At 37.9% G+C, this 20,006-nt stretch overlaps 1 protein-coding gene across 27 annotated transcripts in view; it reads right to left on the bottom strand.

Moving 5' to 3' along the window:
• The window catches only part of Clasp2 (cytoplasmic linker associated protein 2), a 220,169-nt gene that overhangs the window by 118,096 nt on the left and 82,067 nt on the right, over nucleotides 1-20,006 (bottom strand). For all 27 annotated transcript variants that reach the window (XM_008833413.2, XM_008833404.2, XM_029563675.1 and 24 more), the window contains 4 exons: nucleotides 14,212-14,291; nucleotides 8,191-8,283; nucleotides 4,491-4,636; nucleotides 1,014-1,149 (listed from right to left, as the gene is read on the bottom strand). In XM_008833413.2, the coding sequence (XP_008831635.1) occupies nucleotides 1,014-1,149; nucleotides 4,491-4,636; nucleotides 8,191-8,283; nucleotides 14,212-14,291 (455 nt within the window). The remainder of the gene's footprint in view (nucleotides 1-1,013; nucleotides 1,150-4,490; nucleotides 4,637-8,190; nucleotides 8,284-14,211; nucleotides 14,292-20,006) is intronic.

Below are 20,006 nucleotides of genomic sequence, written 5' to 3'. Positions count from 1 at the left end.
AGTAAGCAGCGTTCCTCCATGGCCTGTGCTCCAGCTCCTGCTTCCAGGTTCCTGCCCTGAGTTCCTACCTTGGGCTCCCTGATGAACTGTGACCTGGGAGATGTAAGCTGAATAAACCCTTTCCTCCCCAAGTTGGTATTGGTCAGAGTATTTTGTCACAGCAATGAAGAACAAACTAAGACAGCAGATAATAACCATTTTAACTCCAATTCCAGCGGTTCCAATGTCCTCTTCTGACCTCCATGGGCGCTGCACGACACGAATGTACTTACATACATATAAAGAATACACTCATACACATAAAATAAGAATAAAATATTCTTAAAACTTGGATGATACATAAAATGTACATGTGCACACTAAACAATTATGTATATTTAACATTTACAATTTTTACATTTAAAAAATTTTTTATTTTGTGTGTATGAGTGTATTACCTCCATGCATGTAAGTGCACCTGTGTCCTGAAAAGTCTGCAGAGGTCAGAAGAGGGGCATTGGATCCTTTGGAATTGGAGTTAGGGAGGGTGGTTGTTAGCCTGCATGTGGGTGCTAGGAACTGAACCCAAGTATTCTGGAAGAGCAGCCAGTGCTCTTAACTATTGAGCCATCTCTCCAGTCCCAGTATTTACATTCTTATTTGCATGGCACATAAGAATACAAATTTGGAGAAGCAAACACTGGAATGACTACTTAGACAAGATACAAATTTACGGCGAGGCTGTGTTCTCTGGGGGTATTCTCAAGCTATGCATTATGGGAAATGTTAAGAATCTGCCTACTGCTTTCACACTGCGTATAACTAATCTGTGATTACATACCTAAGTACACACAAATACCTGCATGTATATTATATTCCATGTTCAAACATTTGCTTTGTGCTCTTTCATATAATTTACATGTTCTATAACAACACTGCTGTTATTATCAGAAAAATAACTCAAAAGTGAATTTCCTGCCTTAGAGTTAAAACGAGTTTGGGGAGGGATAGGGGATCATCACTGAGAAACCTACCCGAATAATGAATCTGATTGCTGCACATCCAGAAGTTGCCATGACTTTTGCACTATTGGGGACAAGATTAAAAAGTGTAGGTACAATGGCTTCAGCTCCATGATCAAATTTGTTTCCCAAAACTGTTGAAAGATGGCTAAAAAGGAAGACAAAAACTATTTTAATATTAAATACATGAAAAAAAACCCCACGTAATTTATATATACATATTTGTGTGTGTGTGTTTCATGTATTCTAAGACCTCAAACTCACTTGGAATTTCTGACCCTCTTGTATCTCCCTCCCAAGTCCTGGGATTATAGGCAGCTCCACCAACCTAGTTTATGCAGTGCTAAGAATCAAAGTCAGGGCTTGATACATGCTCCCAACTGAGCTATACCCCTAGCCTCCAATTTATATTTGCTTCTTTTTCCTATTTAACTGGTGGTCTAAAAATGAATCTGACATTGTATTTATCTCTGTGCAACAACATTTAGAGACAATACTGGCCCACAGAATCAAACCACTAATTCTAAGCAAGGTTAAGTAAAATTATCAGTTCTGATTACTCTGAGTCTTTATCAAGTTCCAAGTATTACTCAAATCAATGTTTCTCAGGACATTCTCTATTTCTATTAATGGATCTACAACTTTGGGGTCTTGGGAGTAGGATGTAGAAATCCATGAGTGAAAACATTACTATTACTATCTCTTACTTTAGTAATCTTAAGGTCATCTGTATTTTGTTTCCACATTTGTAGCTAAGCAACTAATTCAGTCATTTTAAATTTGTATGTGTGTGTGCCGGTATGTGTGCACACACATGTGGAAGCCGGAGGACAACTTCAGGTGTCATTCTTAGGAACGCTATCTACTTCCTTTGGATAGGGTCTCTCACTGGCCTGGGGCTCACCAATTAAGCTAGATTGGCCAATGAACCCCAGGGATCCTCCTTTCTCCACCTACCCAACAATGAGATTACAAGAAGAGCTTCACTCTGGCAAAGCAAGCATCTTACCCACTGAGCTATCTCCCCAGGCTTAATTCAGTCTTTAGTTGTATGACTTCAGCGAAAACACTCAGGAAAGATGCAGTAATCACTGACAACTTTGACAATACTAGCAGTATTTGTCAACTTCAACATCTATAGAATCTCTAATTTTTAAATAAATTAATTAGAGGCTGGAGAGATGGCTCAGAGTTTAAGAGCACTGGCTGCTCTTGCAGAAGACCTGGGTTCAAATCCCAGCACCCACATGGTGGCTAACAACTGCTTGTAACTCCAGTTTCAAGGGAATCTGACACCATCTTCTGACCTCTGTGGGCACTGCACAACACAAGTGCACTTACCTACATGCAGGCAATACATTCATACACATAAAACAAAAATAATAAAAGATAAAACATTTTAAAAAAATCAATTAATATTTTAAGACAAGGTTTTATGTAGCCCAGCTAGCCTTGAACTTACATAGCCTAGGGATGACCTTTAACTCTTGATCCTCCTGCTTCTACCACACAAGTGCTGCAATGAAAGACATGTGGCAGCATGTTCAACTTAGTATCTTATTCAAATACATGGCTGAGATACAGTTTGTGCCAAAAATTCAGATTCTTGATGCAAAGAGGTACTCAAGATACAGAGCTATTTACTAGTGTTCAGTTCCATGTCAATTTGCCAATCTCTTGAGTCCAAGTGAAAAGGGACCTCAAATCAAAAGCACGGCAGTGTCACCCGTGTCTGGAAACTGTGGTCTTCCATCAGTAAGTTTTGTTCTGGTAGAAAGGTAGTAACCTGGGAATCGGTTTGCTTTGATGAGGTTGCTGGAAGCAGTGAGCCCTAGTTCAATCTTGCCCTTTCCAGCTGGTTTAGAAGCAATCCTATACCATGGATTTTTGGGGGTCTCTGCTAAATGTGCCGGGCATTAAAATGGTTTCTTCTCCATTTTGGAAGGTCAGATTTGGAAGTTCTCCTAAGCCTCAGCTCTGGGAATTGATGTTTGCCTGAGCGCTGGGAGGCAGTAGTTCTCTCCCTCTTTGGTGGGGAGCTATAGCTTCACACACACACAGATGGGTATTCAGCTAGATTCAAGGTCACACAAGACTTTTACAGTGTTCTCTGTGTCTTTTCTCCACTGTTCTGCACAAAATATTTTGGATACCTCAGCCTTTTAAAATCTGAATCTTTACTTTCTAAATTCAGTGAAATTGTTTTGAATTATTTAAGAGTCCCTACCAACCCTCATGGTCTCAAATGTACCACCAGGTCAACATAGCACTATTCAGCTTACTTACATCTTTTAAGTATCCCAGGGTTTCCCTCCACTGTGCATTACCTGCAAATAGTTCTTTACATACTTTGTCCAATTTTCCAGTTCCATTTTAAGTATATTTTTCTTCTGTTTCTTTAAAAAAATTATCTATCTAACCTATCCATTTGTGTGTGTGTGTGTGTGTGTGCGCGCGCGTGCACGCGCACTATAGCATGTGTGAAGATCAAAGACAATACACAGGAGTCAGTTCTCAGTTCTCTCTTACCATTTGGGTCCTGGTTTACCTCAGGCTTGACAGCAAGCATCCTTACCCATTAAGTCATCTTTCTGGCCCTTAACCATATTTTTTCAAGGTTACATTTTATGGAATTTTGTTTTATTCAAAACATATAATCATTTTATAATCATAAGTATATTGACTTATGCCTAGCCACCTTGCCAACATTCATTGCTTTCAATAAATTATGTGTAGGTTCTCCTGCATTGGTAATTATGCCATGTGTTAATAATGGTTCTTTTAAATTCCTTTTATTATAATCATTTTTAATCTTTCCCTTTCTTTGATTAGAACATTAATAAAATAGTCCTTCAAAGATTGAATGCAGGTACGTATGTGTTTTCTATCTTCAAAGGATGCTTAAGGGGTTACAAATGCAACAACAGTACTCAGGCAAGGTGCTCTTCCATGTTTATATTTTGGAACACTATATACATATTTGATAAATTAATGACATTACAATTCTGATTTGCTAAAAATATCAAAAATGGAGTGCTTAGTAGCTAACTTAAGAATAAGAAAACTGAGAGGCAGAGGTAGGCGGTTTTTCTGAGTTCAAGGCCAGCCTGGTCTACATAGTGAATTCCAGGTCAGCTGTGGCTACAGGGAGACGCTGTCTCAAAAACAAAAAATAAAAAAGTAAGAAAAGTGAGTATAGTCAGTTTCCAGATCCACTCATTTTTCCCCCCATACAAATGCGAGTTGACCAAGAATCCACTAATAGGTTTAGATATATAAACACATTTTAGATCTAACACATAAAGATCAATGAAAGATTTCTTTGTTCTAGAGCTAGAGATTGAACCCATGGCCTCACACATACTAGGTAAACACTTTTATCAGCTAGTTACAATCTCAGCAAAAGAAAGACTTCTTTTATCAAAAAATAAAAACAACAAAAACCCCACACATATCCACACAAAAACAGCAAAAAAGAAATATACTTACGCAACAGTAATGCAAGCTTCTCGCACCACCTGGGATCTAAGATCCTTAGCTGATAGTTTAAGAGCTCCATCCAACAAACGTAAATGCTGGAAAAAGCAATCATACTGTGCAGCTCCAGCAACAAGCAGTGATCGGATTTTCTTAAGCTAAAGAGAGAGAAATTTCATTACTGACATAAAAGGTGGCAGTCTAAAATAAAAGGCACCCAATCTACACTATCTAAAGTTCAGGTTTTGGTTTTCTTTAACTGAACCATTCATTAGTCTTATTGCATTTATATAACTAAATTCAGACATTTTAGTAGCATTAAATGTATCTCATAAGTAAATATATAAAACAAGGGCTTTCTGGAAAACAATATTATAAATTTAGCTATGTGAGGAATAGATATATACATATAGATAGATTAAGATAGGTTTAAAAGTAGTCTTTTTTAAAATGTGATAAATGTAATTATATGAAATTTGCCATTTTAAAATATTTATGGCATCTAATTATACTCACAATGTTGGATGATCATTATTACTAATCTATTCAAATCCCTCTCCCATCCTTCTCTCTCTGGTTCTATGTTATTTTTAATTGTTTGTCTATTTTTTTATGTGTATGAGTGTTTTGCTTGCATTATATTAGGGTACCTGTGTCATGCAATTCTCCCAGAGACCAGAAGAAGGTGGCAGATTCCCTTGGAACTGGAGCTAGGGATGGTTGTTAGCCAACATGTAGATGCTGGGAACCGAAATCATAACCACTGCAAGAGCAGCCGGTGTGCTTAACCCTGAGTCATATCTCCAGGCCTCTTCTCTATGTGTTTATGTGTGTACTTGAGATCAAACCCAAGGCCCCCTGCATGTAAGGCAAACACTGTACCACTGAGCTACGCATTCTCAGCCTAGGAAGCCCATTTTTAAAAGGGCTAAATTTTGGAACTCTATTCATTCATAAGCAAAACTGTAAAATCACAAGACCAACTAACAAAACATCAGGGTCTTGTTAGCATTATCACACTGTGAAGCAAATGGCTTTCTCTCTATATAAATACATACACAACCACACCTACACACACACACACACCCCTTTTTAGCATTACATTTTACTAGTTGTCAAAATTTTTTCCATGTAGCCGGGCATCGTGATGCATGCCTTTAATCCCAGCACTCGGGAGGCAGAGACAGGCGGATCTCTGTGAGTTCAAGGCCAGCCTGGTCTACATAGTGAGTTCCAGGACAGCTGGGGCTACAGGGAGACCCTGTCTCAAAAAGACCCCCCCCCCATTTTTTTTTCCCAGGTAAACACCAGACATGCATGATAAACTTTTAACAATCAAAAGAGAGACACACAGGGACAAATTGTGCATACACATTCAGAAACTAAAAGTTTACTTAATATGATCATTTTAATCTCAAATTTGATCCATGTTTTCTAAATCTTAAAATGTTTATTTAGGGGCTGGAGAGATGTCTCAGCAGTTAAAAGCACTGACTGTTCTTGGTAAGGATCTGGGTTCGACTCCTAGCACCCACAGGGCAGGTAACAACTGTCCAGAACTCCAGTTCCAGGGGGCCTGACACCCTCTTTCTGACTTCCTCAGACATTGCATGACATGGGTGCATTTACATAAATGCAGGTAATACACTCATACACATAATATATAAAAATAATATATTTTAAAATGTATAAAGAATTTAAATGTGAAAATGATATATTTGAAAAATGTTGAAGGAATATTTATTTAACCTTGGAATATATAAGGAAGGATTATTATAAACAAAATACAACTTTCAGAAGGCATCTAAACAAGATTAAAACAGTTAAATCATATGATGATAGAAAAAAAATTACATGCAACACATGAGATAATACACAGGCAATGAAAATAAGAAAAAGACAAACTACCATTAAACTGAGTAAATAAATCTATGAAACTGTGTCGAACTGTACTACTGATAGGCAACTAAAAGTTACAAGGAAGGTATCATTTTCCCCAATTAGAGGGCTGATAGTATATAGTACCAATATACAGTACAAACCTGATAGTATACAGTAGAAGAAAATAAAAGCTCAAGGAAAAAAATGTGTGTTAAATTATGAATGATTAAATCCTTTGTTCATCAACTGAAATGAAACCTTTTGTGCTCTTTACTAAGAACCTACATTTAAATTTAAACTATAAAACTAGTTACAAATATGTGCAAAGGGCTTGAAATTCAGTTCACTGGTACTTATCAGCACTACACAAAAAGAAGAGTGCGACAACATTCAGCATAACATTTGATATGGCAAAATAAAAATAACTGCAAAGTTATCAAACAAGAAAGAATTTGATAAGTTACATGTCCATGTATTAAATTAAGGAATATGCCCATACCGATCTGTATTCAATAAATATCTCAGCAATTACTACATGCTTGCCATCTAGGCCAGGAATACTGAATGGATGTGATTTATGTGATTTAAATGGAGAAAGCAAGTTATTAGTAATGTATCTGGTGTGTCTCATTTGTTTTTATAAAAGGGATAGAAAGCGTTATTGCTTATATTGTCATAAATGTTTAAATACGTAGTGAAAACGTCATACTCTGAAAATAAGACTGTCGATTATTTCTAAAATGACTCCTATAGGAAAACAAAGAACCTTCAAGTACAAGTTTATGTTTTATGCTGACATTTATTTTAATCTGTCATGTTTCCCCACAGATCACCCATGACAAAGTTTTGCATTTTTTCCTTCTGTATTAGGCTCAATTTAGAACTGAAAAATATCATACTTAAACAAATTTGGAGCAACATCATCTGTTAAGAACAGTCTGCTCAACAGACTGTACATTTGAAAATATGTAACCTCCCAACAAAGAGACAAAAAATGACCTGCAGTTCATAATGTCATAAAAGCACTATCTGTCAAAAAGGCCTATTTGATTTCATTCATCAAAATGGCGATGTTTCATGATTAGCCAGGTTGGAAGCCTTGAGAGCAGAGGGAATCTTCAAAAGGAACCCTTTCCTGGCATCTTGAGTACTCTAAGGTATTCATTTAATATATGTAATCTGGTCAAATCTAACGAAAGTCACAAAACTTCAAATGCAATACAGAAACTGTTAAATATAAATATAACTTTAATATTAGTCAAATATTTTCCCTCAAGGAATTAAGTGTTGATAAAATCTTCCTAACTCAAAGATGCTCAAACATCTTTCAAAAATCATGGATGGTAAATATTCACTGTATTCAGTAGAAAATAAAGAAAAAGACAGATAAATGGATGCATTGCTGTGAAATTAGGTTAATGATATGAAAATACTGAGCCCCAGGAACAGGGAGCTGCTTCACTGGCAAATCCTGCCTGACTTTAGGCTCAGTGGTCGTGACTGATAATGGCAGTGATAAGCAACTGGGTAACTCCAGAGGCCAGAGCTTTCTCACTCTCACAATTTTCTGGTCACTCAACAAACAACTCAAGTGGACAGGCCACCAAGTAGGGGGGACTAACACTGATGTGATCAGCAAAAACAATAAAAACTCAATCTATATCTAAAAATGCATATTATCTCAGTGTATTTTCTATAAAGAAATGTTACCCATCAGACTTTACTTTCTTGAGAAATAGAGATATATCACAACCAAATAAACGTTCTGTTTTTGAAAAGGAACACTGGAAAGAAAAGAAGGGTAAGAAAATGAAAAATGAAAAAAACTTACTGCATTGGCACGCTGATCCCAGTCATGTTTGTCATCTGATAAAATCTCCCTGATTTTATTTAATGTTTCTTCAAGTTCTCGACTAGAATAGATCTTAAAGAGAAAATATGAACAATATATTAAAATTAAGCCCCAATGTTTAAAATAACTTTTCACATAGTAAGCTTATTTCACATTCTAGCACAATTTTGGTAAGATTTGCTTTTATTTTTAAAATTATGTACATGAATGTGTGTCTGTTGGGGTATGCGTATGTGAGTACAGTTGCTCGCAGAAGCCAGAAGAGGGTATAGGATCCCCTGGAGCTGGAGTTGCAGATGGTTATGAGAATCCTGATATGGATGCTGGGAGTTGAACTCAGGTCTTCTGCAAGAGCAGTACTTACTCTTAAACACAGGGCCAGCCCTCCAGCCCTCCAGTAACAAAATAAGATGTTTTCCTGTCCTTCCTTGCTACCCTTTTTGCTACTTGTCCCCTCATAAACAACATCAAAACAGTAAGATTAACATATGTCCGAGGATGAAGAAAAATAGGCCAAATTTCTAAAATTACATTCATATGCTTATTTAAAAATGTTGCCAAAGGCCAGGTATGGTGGCACATGCCTTTAATCCCAGCACTTGGGAGGCAGAGGCAGGCTGATCTCTGTGAGTTCAAGGCCAGCCTGGTCTACATATCGAGTTCCAGGACAGCTGGGGCTACAGGGAGACCCTGTCTCAAAAAAAAAAGAAAGTTGCCAAAAAAGTGTTTTAATTTAGTTTTGTTTTCTCCTTTATGATGACAGAGTATAGGCAGGTGAGCTACATGCTTTGTCTACTCTGGCACCAACCATTTTTCAAAGTCATACACCAGTATTCCTTTTTTTTGAACAAATATTCACAGCAGGAGTATACTATGCTAGGCACTAGAAAGACTATGCTGAGCACAAATAGACAAAAAGTATTTTGTCTCTAGCTTACAATCTACAATTGAGGGACACTATGAAATTACAAATAGTAAGTGCTAAAAGGAGAATGAAGGGCCATGACCATCTGTACACATGGAAGGCTTCAGCTAGTATGGCAAGTCAAACTGGAGTGAGAGCTGAAGGGTGAGTAGGATGCCATATAGTGAAGTACAGAGAGATATGCTTTTTCCAAAGAGTGACAAACAGATGTAAAGTCTCGGTGACAAAAAATAAGTCACAGTACAGGGGTAAAGAGGGAGTTGGGAGATCCAGTGGCCCAAGCTAAAGTCACTCAGTACAGATATTAACACACTACAGTCCAAGTTCAAAGGTGCTACCTAAATCTGCTTAGAGAAAATCAGCTGGAAAGAGGGAGGGGTAGTGAAGGTGTGAGGCTGAAGCAGCTGGGGCCACATTTGAAGGCAGTGTAGGGGAATCAGAAAGGAGAAATGCAAAAAACAAAGTCCTGGTGGTAACATGGATCCCCTCATTAAACAGCTGGATTTAGCCAAGCATGGTGGTTCATGCCTACAATTTCAGCACTCAGGAAACTGAGACAGGATTATGAACTTGTGGCCAGACTGCATAACAAGACTTTGTCCCCCCAAATCAAAATCAACCAAACAATGAAAAGCCCTATTTATGCTGGGCATGGTAGCGCACGCCTTTAATCCCAGCACTCAGGAGAAGGCAGAGGCAACTGCCTCTCGCTGTGAGTTTGAGGCCAGCCTGGTCTACAGAGTGAGTACCAAGCCAGCTGGGGCTACAGGAAGACCCTGTCACAGTAAGACCGAAAAAAACCCCCCTTTTTTTTAAAAAAAAAAAAAAAAAAAAAAAAAAAAAAAAAAAAAAAGCCCTATTTATATCTGTTGTACCTTAAACAGTTATTTAATTTTGTGGGAAGAGTATACAGAGAGACAACCAGATAACATTGTGTTACACAAGGTCTCTTTCCTAGCTCTAAACTCTCCTTCAAAACAGAGGTTCTACCACAACCATTTCTGCCACTACTAATTTTATTACAATGTGCTGTCCTGGAAAATCATGCAAAAAACCTCTTCTCTAAACAAGGTGAAAAACAGAGTCAACTCAAAAATTCACTTCAGTAATATGGATGCATAACTTTTAAAGCATCTTTCCCCAGGTATACAAGCAAGTAAGTTCAAAGACCACTGAGTTAGGAATCTGTTGCAGAAGAATGAGCCTCAGTTTCTAACTTCTCTGACAGAATAATGGTTTCCACATTGGAACATTGGAAAAGCAAGTGTTTGAGAAGAGATTAGATTCTGATTTCAGACAGGTTGTATTTGGGATGTGGCTGAGACACCTAAAAAGAAATGCCAAGTAAAGCAACCTTTGGGGAGAAAGCCCCAACCTTTTGTGGGCTTCTCTCCTTCCACCATGAAGGATCTGGGAGCCAACTTCAGATCAGCAGGTTTCATGGCAAGCACCTTTACCTACAGGGCCATCCACCAACCCATTTTTCTTTTTAAATAAGAGAAACCCAGCAATGTTTAGTAGACAGTGAGAAGGCTCTAGAAAAAGAGCCTGAACTCATATGAGATCACTGATTGTGAAAACGTATTAAGAATGTAGGAAACGGGCTGGAGAGATGGCTCAGCAGTTAAGAGCACGGACTGCTCTTGCAGAGGACCCAGGTTCAATTCCCAGCACCCACATGGTGGCTACGAACCATCCTTAACTCCAGTTCCAGGGGAATCCGATGCCCTCTTCTGACCTCCTCAGCATTGTATAACATGGGTGCACTCACATACATGCAGGCAATATACTCATACACATTAAAAAAAAAAAAAAAAATGTAGGAAACAGTCTATGGAGTATTGGAGGTGCTGGCCCTGGGCAAGGGAGGAACCATGATCCATGAACCTTAACAGGAATGTATGGTGGAGGAGAGTGTCCCATCTGAAGGGGACTACTTAGCAAAGAGACAAAGACATGCACTAAACAGCTGTGGAGAGAGACAATCTGACGGCTGCAGAGAAAACAAATACTCTGACAGCTGAGGAAAGCAGGAAGTAACAGCATCACTGTCAGACTGTTGGCTTGTATGCTGTGAATTTCACTAAAAATCATGTGCACTATCAGTGCCTTTCTACAGGAGCACTGTTTCTGGGCTATAAGAGTAGAGAAAAATTTTAAGTTTGGAGACATCCGCAATTTTGCTTTTGCAAACTGAGCATTAAAAACATCAGAAATAAGGGATTTTAATGTATTATGAACAGCTTTGCTACAAGAAAGTCCAGTATCAAAGCTTGGATGGGAAGAAAAGCTGAATTCAAACACATGGAGTCAGTGGGAAAGACAATTACTGAGGATCCCTGATGTCACAGAGAAGCAGCAATCAGAGCACTATAGCATGGGGCTCATGATCAATAGGGAGATGCTTTTGTCAATGATGGAAAGAAAGCAATTTGCACAGGGAGCATCAAGATCCAGTGTGTAAAGTAGATAACTAATGTAAGATGGGGAGGATGACGTCAAGAAACTTGATGTGCCATCCAAATGGAAATGAGGCCATCGAGAAAGTGTCAACATTTAGGATGGTAATAATAGCTAAGGTGCTTACCATGCACTTCATCGGCATTGACATTCCTGAGTATATACTAACAATTCCTAATTTAGGATGAGGAAACTGAAGTCAGGTGGTAGAGCTATGATATGACTCAACCCTTGGTATGGCCAAATGCTGTACAGAACAGTACATGAGGACATGAAGGGGTTGGCAAGAGAGCACGACCCTCATAGAGGCGGTGCAGGTACAATGGTCACACCAAACAATGAGGACAGCAAGCACAAATAACCCACATCCAACTACTACGGCCACATGAGTCAAGTCTTTAGAGCTTTAGGGAAAGAAAAATTATATATATATTTGGTCTTTTTGAGACAGGGTCTCCCTGTAGCCACAGCTGTCCTAGAACTCACTATGTAGACCAGGCTAGCCTTGAACTCACAGAGATCCTCCTGCCTCTGCCTCCTGAGTGCTGGGATTAAAGGCATGCACCACCTCGCCCGGGAAAAATCATATTTTAATTATAGCATGGACACTAAAGAGGCTCTTGAGAGTGTTAGCTACAATGATGCAAGAGATGAGTGAGAAAGCCTTTCCTCTTTTCTAAGACTGAGCAGCCCTTGGCTTCAGTGACACATTCTGACAAGAACACACTAAACAAAGAGGAATGGTCAAGTCCAGTCAAGTTTTACCAATTGTTCCTACAATACTCATACTCATCTTTCCCTTATATAAAATGTCTATAAAACATAAAACGGAACCATTTTCTCTTTTATTTTAGAAAATATACTTCAAAATAAGGACAAAATACACTCAAATCAGAAACAGTTTTAAAGCTTTCTTATAACTTTTTAAGACCTTAAATACCTTAAGGACCACTTTTGCTTCCAAAGAACTAGAAAGGCAAAAATGTAGTATAAAGTAATCTGGAAACAAAGCAATGTGAAATATTTCAAAGAAAAATTAGGCATTGGCAGTCATTATTCCAGAAAAGAAAACATTTAAGTGCCATGAAGCACAGGCACAGATGTGAAGACAGCAGAATCCCCACACCTTTCTCTTTCTTTCTTTCCTCTTTTTTTTTTTTGGTCTTTTTGAGACAGGGTCTCCCTGTAGCCCCAGCTGTCCTAGAACTCACTATGTAGACCAGGCTGTCCTTGAACTCACAGAGATCCGCCTGCTTCTGCCTCCCAAGTGCTGGGACTACAAGCATGCACCACCATGCCTGGCTCCTCCTTCTTTTAATCATTCATGCATTTGGTCCAACAGTAAAGACAGGCAGAGTGCTAATGAGGTAGAAAAACAGCTCCCTACAACAAGGACGGAGTCTCAAAAGTGAGTAGCCCAATCACACCTTTCTCTCGCAGTTTTAAGTGGTACAATAATTCTACATAGTAAAATCTTATGAAATTAAAAGACTGCAACCATGCAATTCCACTCATGTTACACCCTAAAGAAACTCCTATAAGAGCCAGGAGTGGAAGCACCTGCAATCCTAGGACTTGGGAATTGGGAGTCATAAGGATTAGAAATTCAAGGCCAGTCTGAGAACATGAGACTTTGTTTAAAACCAACAACAGTCAGACATGGTGGTGGATGCCTTTATTCCCAATACTTGGGGGGCAGATCTCTATGAGATGTCAGCCTGGTCTCCATAGGGAGTTCAAGGTCAACTGTGGCTACAGGGAGACCCTATCTCAAAAAGACCAACAAAACAAAACAAAAACAAACAAAGAAACAAAAAACACCCCCCCCAATCTTATAAGATAAATTTTACAAAAAAATCTTCATTACAGCATAATATTGAACAGCAAAAAGTTGGGAACAAACCGAATGCCCATCAAGAAAAATAATGTATAACAGAATACCATCAATGAATAAATAGAACAGAACTATAAACTTGACATTGTGGAAAAATATACTAAACAATATTGAGTAAAATGTCATTTTATAGGAATGTTATATAAAATGCAACATTTGTATTTTTTAGACATGGAAAAATAGCTTTACTTATGAATATGTCCATTTTTACTACTTCAATCACCTCTATGTGAATAACTTTCAAATTTCTATTGTCAACCTCCAATTTTCTGAGCTCAAAATTATTTCAAGAATATGAGCTCTAAGTTTGACAATGGAATGTGAAATGAATCATATGCATTTAATTTTAGCTTTACTAAAAAACTATATATCTAAGTACGCCAACAAATAACAGCTCAATAATAAGTCAAATATATCACTTATACAATCATTTAAGGAAAAAATCTTAAAACATTAAAAAATTTTAAATTTATTATTACTGTGTAAAATGTGTATGTGGAGGTCATAGGACAACATTGTAGAGGTGGTTCTCTGCCTCTACATTTATGTGAGTTCCATGTATCAAACTCAGGTGGTCAGGCTTGCACTGAAAGGACTTATCCCCTGAGCCATCTTGCTGTCTGACAAAAATAAAGACATATTTTTTAAAAGGAACTAAAGAAATGACAGGAAGAGGCACAGAGACAGTATCATGGAGGATATACTTTACTGGCAGCCTTACCTGAATAGAAGGGACATCTGTAAAAGCTTTTATAAAATCATCTTCATCAACTGCTCCAGCCCCTCCTTCTTTAGAAGCACCTGTTAATTAAAAATAACTTTATTTCCTGATTTATTTTTAAGTGTTTTAGCACAAAAAACAATGTGAAAAAAATCCTTTGATAGAAACAATGGCATAAGTTTGAAAAATATTTCAAATGTGTAAGAAAAATGTTTCCAATAGGGCCAACTTTCAGAAAGTCAAGGCACTTCATAGTAGCTGATTAACTCCCTACAATAAGAAAGGTCCTCAGCAACACAGCTGCCATTCAACGCATTATCAAGGACACAAGTTGGTACTGGTCAGAGTTTTTTGTCACAGCAATGAAGAAACAAACTAGGACAGGATGATATCTATGTTCAGTTTATGGGAGGGCACTCAACGGTCATTTATTCTCAGCATTCTGACCAATTTAAGTCTCTGTTGATCATTGTAAAAAGAAATTTCTCTAAAACTACCAGCAACATTATTTTATGGTAGGCTTCTAAGTTATAATAACTGCAATCTCCTCATCTTCTTCCTCCAGATCTGAGAACAATAGCTGTTTCACATGTCTGCTACCTCCATACCGCAGCGTTCTCCTTTCACGTTGTTTTCAAGACTTATAAAATCGTGTGTGTGTGTGTGTGCGTGCGTGCGTGCGTGCGTGCGCGCGCGCACGTCAATGCAGGTGCCTGTCAGAAGAAGGTATTGTGCCCCCTATAGCTGGAGTTAGTTCCAGGTGTGAGCTCACCCAACATGGGTGTGGAAACAAAACTCAGGACCTCTGAAAGAACAGTACACACCTTTAACCCCTGAGCATCTCTCCAGCTCCTCTTTTCACATTTTAATTCACCAAAACAATTTAACAATTCTTTATACAAGTGCGTATACATAATATAAAAATCCTAGTCTGAAATGCTCTGAGACCTGAAATATTTTGAGCACTGTGATGGATAATATTTATTGTAATTTTGACTGGATTTAGAATTCAGTCATGGACCTCTAAGTGTATCTATGACAGTGACAGTGTTTCCAAAGAGGCTTAAGAGAAGAGGAAAACCCACTCTAATGAGGATGGCACCATTTCATGGGCCAGCATCTGGCATTGAACAAAAAGGAGAAAGGGAGCTGAGCATAGCACTTACTGCTCTTGCTTCCTGACTGCAGGCACAATGTGACCAACCACCTTACTTTCCTGGGGCCATACCCTCTTCACCATGATGGGCTACATCCTCTTAAAATATCAGTCAAAATAAACCCTTTCTCTCCCACATTGTCTCTTTTCAGGTATTTGGTCACTGCACTGAGAAAAGTAACTAATATAAACACCAATGTGATACCACAAGAGAAAACATCGTATCATGTAATGTTGCTTCATAACCTACCTTGCTAAATAGATAAAAACTACTCTCAGATTACAGGTATAAGGTATGTGTGAATTTTATATTTAGACTTCAGTCCCATCCCCAAAATATCTCATTATGCATACACAAATACTCCAAAATTTAAAGATTAATAAAACTTTAAAATCTATAACTCTAAAACTTTAAAATCTAGAACTCTTTTTGTTCCAAGCATTCTGAATAAAGATACTCTACCTGTACTAAATGCTCTATGAAAGAAAACATGGACTACCTCCAAATTAAGCCTGGGCAGACACTGGCAGTACTGCCTTCTAGCACTAACTCACTTATTTCTCTTTTTTTGTGGTAAGAATTCAATACATGTAGGGAGAAAAGAAGGTCCTTGACTGGTGAATAGGGGATGTGAAGGAGAAGTAAAGGCAAGAGTAGTTAGCATTACAAGTTCTAGACAGGGAACCAGAGAAAAGTCAATACAGGGCAATTTTCAAATGTTCATATCAGAGACCATTGGGATTTCTTGATGAGAGCTTCCAAAAGCATTCCTCTATTGGGGTCCTCCTCATTTTTCTTTTGTCTGCCAAGGCTGGACTGGAGAATGATGGTCTTTCTTTTCTTCCTACAGATAAGATTTATGCTATTTGGGAGTCTTTTAGATAGGTTCACTGAAGGGGTACCCCAAATGCCTCACCCTGAGTCCCTGTTCAGCATGGAAGAAGCCAGAGTGGTGTGTACCGATTCCCTATTGACAATCTGAGTAACCTCTTCAGAGGATGGTGTGATAAGAATAGAAGGTAGGAATTGGCTAGGCAGTTAAGGTAAAAAAAGACTCCAAAAAAAGAAATCAGTTTCTTGGCTAAGAGTCAAAATGTCCTTGGGCCTCTTAGCAACATACTCTGTTCCAAAGGCCAAAAATGCCAAAAGTATTTGGGGAAATTCTCAAAAAGGTTTTTTTAAAGTTAAAAAAAAACAAAGATCAATACATAAAACAGCAGACTACTCAACTGTACTTCCTATGGGACAATGAACTTAAAAATTTCTCCAAATAAAGAAAGTCTAAGGCTGGGGTATGGTTCAGAAGGTAGGGTATTTGTTTTGTAGGCATAAGGACCAGAAGTCAGTTCCCAGCATCAGGTAAAATCTGAGCTGTCACCAGCTCAAAAGATGTCAAACAGGATTAACGGGGGCTCGAGCCAGCCAGTCTAGCCTAATTAGTTAGGTCCAGGCCAACGAAAGACCCTGTCTCAAAGGTAATAGATGGTGCTCCTGAGGATGACCTCTAAGGTTGTCCTCTGGCTTCCAACAGCACATATACACATACACACAAGCACATGCACATATATTCACAATGTACGTGCAAATATACATGCACATACACATTCACATAAACATGCACAAACACAAACAAGCACTAAAAAATTTACAATTTCAGAGAAGCTGAATCAACAAAAGGCAACAGATATCACTAAATGTGGCCCTCTGCTATTTCAAATGCAATAATTTGATCCTTAACTTATACATAGCAAATTTGGTAGGTGCCTATATGATCTGGATCATCAACTCCAATCTGCATTATCCTCATCTTTGAGAACTGCTTTGTAGAAAGACATCTATTGCTAATGAGAGTGCTGGACACTTAAAGAAAATACCGTCTCCTCGAAAGAAATGCCATGTATGTGAAACAATGTACCCTACCCAAAGTATTCAAATTAAAAGTGGCTAGATAGAAAATCAATATGTACAAATCAATTACTTTTCAAGTATTAGCAAGAAAATTATAAACTTTAACTTGGAAAAAAATCTAAGTTCAATAGAAACTAATAATTTGGGACATCTAGGAATAAACTAACCATTTCAGTCTAAAAGGAAAGCAAACGGTATATGAAGGGGAATAAATTTTAATGAAACATCTAAAGTACCAAAATAAACAGGTATAATCCATGTTCATGATAGAAAAAAATACTATCATAAAGATGTCTAGCCTCCCCACATGAAGAGAACCAAACCCACAAGTTGTCTTCTGACCTCTACACACACACATAAACAAGCAAACAAATAAGACTATTTTAAAGACTTTAGTAAATATTTGCTAGTTGCCGATCAAAAGGATAGCCAGGTGGAAAAATGCAAATTAAAAGAAACGTCATTTCACCCATCAAAACGGCAAAAATTAATGAGGCTGTTATATTAAAAATTGAAGAGGTAAAATAATACCATTACTTAAAAACACACAGAACCTTGCATTAAGTAATCTCATTTAGCAGAAATCTTGTACAGATCATAAATGTGAAAATGTCAAACTATATGGGGGTCTGTGCTCTCTGTACTGGCATGAAGTTGCAAACAACCTAAATGACACCAGAAGGGAAACAATTTTTAATATCATGGCTACAACCTAAAAGTCTTCCCAAAATTTTTTGTGTTCCCCAAACTTGGGTTGATGGTATTTGAAGGTAGGCCTCTGGGAAGTAATGAGGGTTAAATGAGTTAAACAGGGCCATCCTAATGAGATTAGTGGCTTTATAAGAGGGAGGGTATCTGAACACTTTGGTATGTGATGGATTCTTCTATAACATCAGCAGCAGGAAAGCCCTCACCATATGCCAGCACCTTAATATTAAACTTCCCAGCCTCCAGAATGGGAGAAAATAGATTTCTAGTCTCCATAAATTATCCAGTCTAAAGCATTCCTATTATAGTAGCAGAAAACAAACTAAGACAATCATTGAGCTATTAAAACAAGGCAATAGCTTCCATTATTGGCACTGAAAGATGTACTGTTTCATATAGGTGGGGGGGGGATCTAACTTTAGTACCTACATAGGTTAAAAACAGAATAATGTGCTGTAGAAGGATACAAATCAAACGCTGGTTGTAGAAGGATACAAATCAAATACTGGTTGATGCCATCAGAGAGAAAAGACATTATTCAAGTTCTTTAAAGTTTGTTGTTTTTTTAAATTAAATGTATATGGGGTAAAAGTGCAGGTGTTCTCAGAGGCTAGAGGTGTTGGGATACCTTGGAGTTGGAGTTTCAGGCAGTTCTGAACCACCTAACATGGGTGGAACTCAGGTCCTCTGCAAGAGCAGTACATACTCTTCACTGCTGAGCCATCTCTCCAGCTTCTCAAGGTTTTTTCTAATTTTATTGTTTATTTTAGCAAAGAGCATGACTTTCATATTTAAAAACAACTATGTCTCCCAATTATTTTCATTAGAAACATATAAAGGGTTAAAAAAATGACAAATGATGAGTTAATTGGAAGAGGATTTAAATTCACAGTAAGTCCATTATAGACATAATACTTAACAATTCAACTATATTAGAATGCATACAAATACAGGCCTGGAACTGTAGTCGTTAGTATAAACTTCTACTTTATAGGGATCGACTATGAGGCAAAGAAAACCTCCCCATACAAGAGACCTTTTCTAAGGGAAAACTTGAATCTGTGTTTCCATGAGGCTTTGCAATGTTCTAGCAACTAATTTCCAGTCCAAAAGTGGACAAACTCAACACAGAAGGACTCAAATGCTACCACTAGTTAGCTCTGGGTAGTGAAATCATATGAAACCACTGTAGGTGCCTTTGGAAGTTTAAAATCTTGAATGAGGCTGGGGAGACAGTTCAGTTGGCAGAGTGTTTGCCTGGCATGCACAAAGTCCTAGGTTCAATACCCAGCCCAGAAAACACTGGACACGATGGGTCATACTTATAATCAGTAACAGTATAAACCTTCCATAAAACAAACAAGAAAATCTCAAATAATATTTCCTTTGGCTTCTTTGGTTTTGTTTTCTTCCTCCATTCCTCCCTTAGTGATGGGATAAGATACTTGAGTCAGAAGATTTCACACCTTAAAAGGTATGAAGGATGCTCTGATCCTCTATTAACATACAGAACCTCAGAGTTGACTGACGCTTTCCTCATGACTATGGTACAGTTGTTACCAGAGATGAGAACCCAGTGACTGGCCCACTGTCAGAGGCTTTTTTTAAAATTTAATAACCACACGATTAGAAGAAACATTTCACTACAGCTTTAACATATTCAGTAACAATTTGCAGAGCAAGAATACATCTCTCTCAAAAATGGCTGTAAATTTTTAGGTTCACGGTTGAACTAATACAATATTGAACTCAGTATAGACCCTGTAAGACATAAAATTGAATGAGTTTTTAACTTTTAAAAAAGATCTCCATTTGCCGGGCGTGGTGGTGCACGCCTTTAATCCCAGCACTTGGGAGGCAGAGGCAGGTGGATCTCTGTGAGTTCAAGGCGGGCCTGGTCTACTTAGTGAGTTCCAGGACACAGGACAGCTGGGGCTACAGAGAGATCCTGCCTCAAAAAAAAAATAAATAAATAAATAAATAAATAATAAATAAATAAATAAATAAATGATATATACTCAC

Source organism: Nannospalax galili, unplaced genomic scaffold, assembly GCF_000622305.1.
Source record: "Nannospalax galili isolate Female #2095 unplaced genomic scaffold, S.galili_v1.0 scaffold1176, whole genome shotgun sequence".
Classification (NCBI taxonomy): Eukaryota; Metazoa; Chordata; class Mammalia; order Rodentia; family Spalacidae; genus Nannospalax; species Nannospalax galili.
Note: the sequence above shows the minus strand (reverse complement) of the source record. Positions and strands in the feature narration are given on the sequence as shown.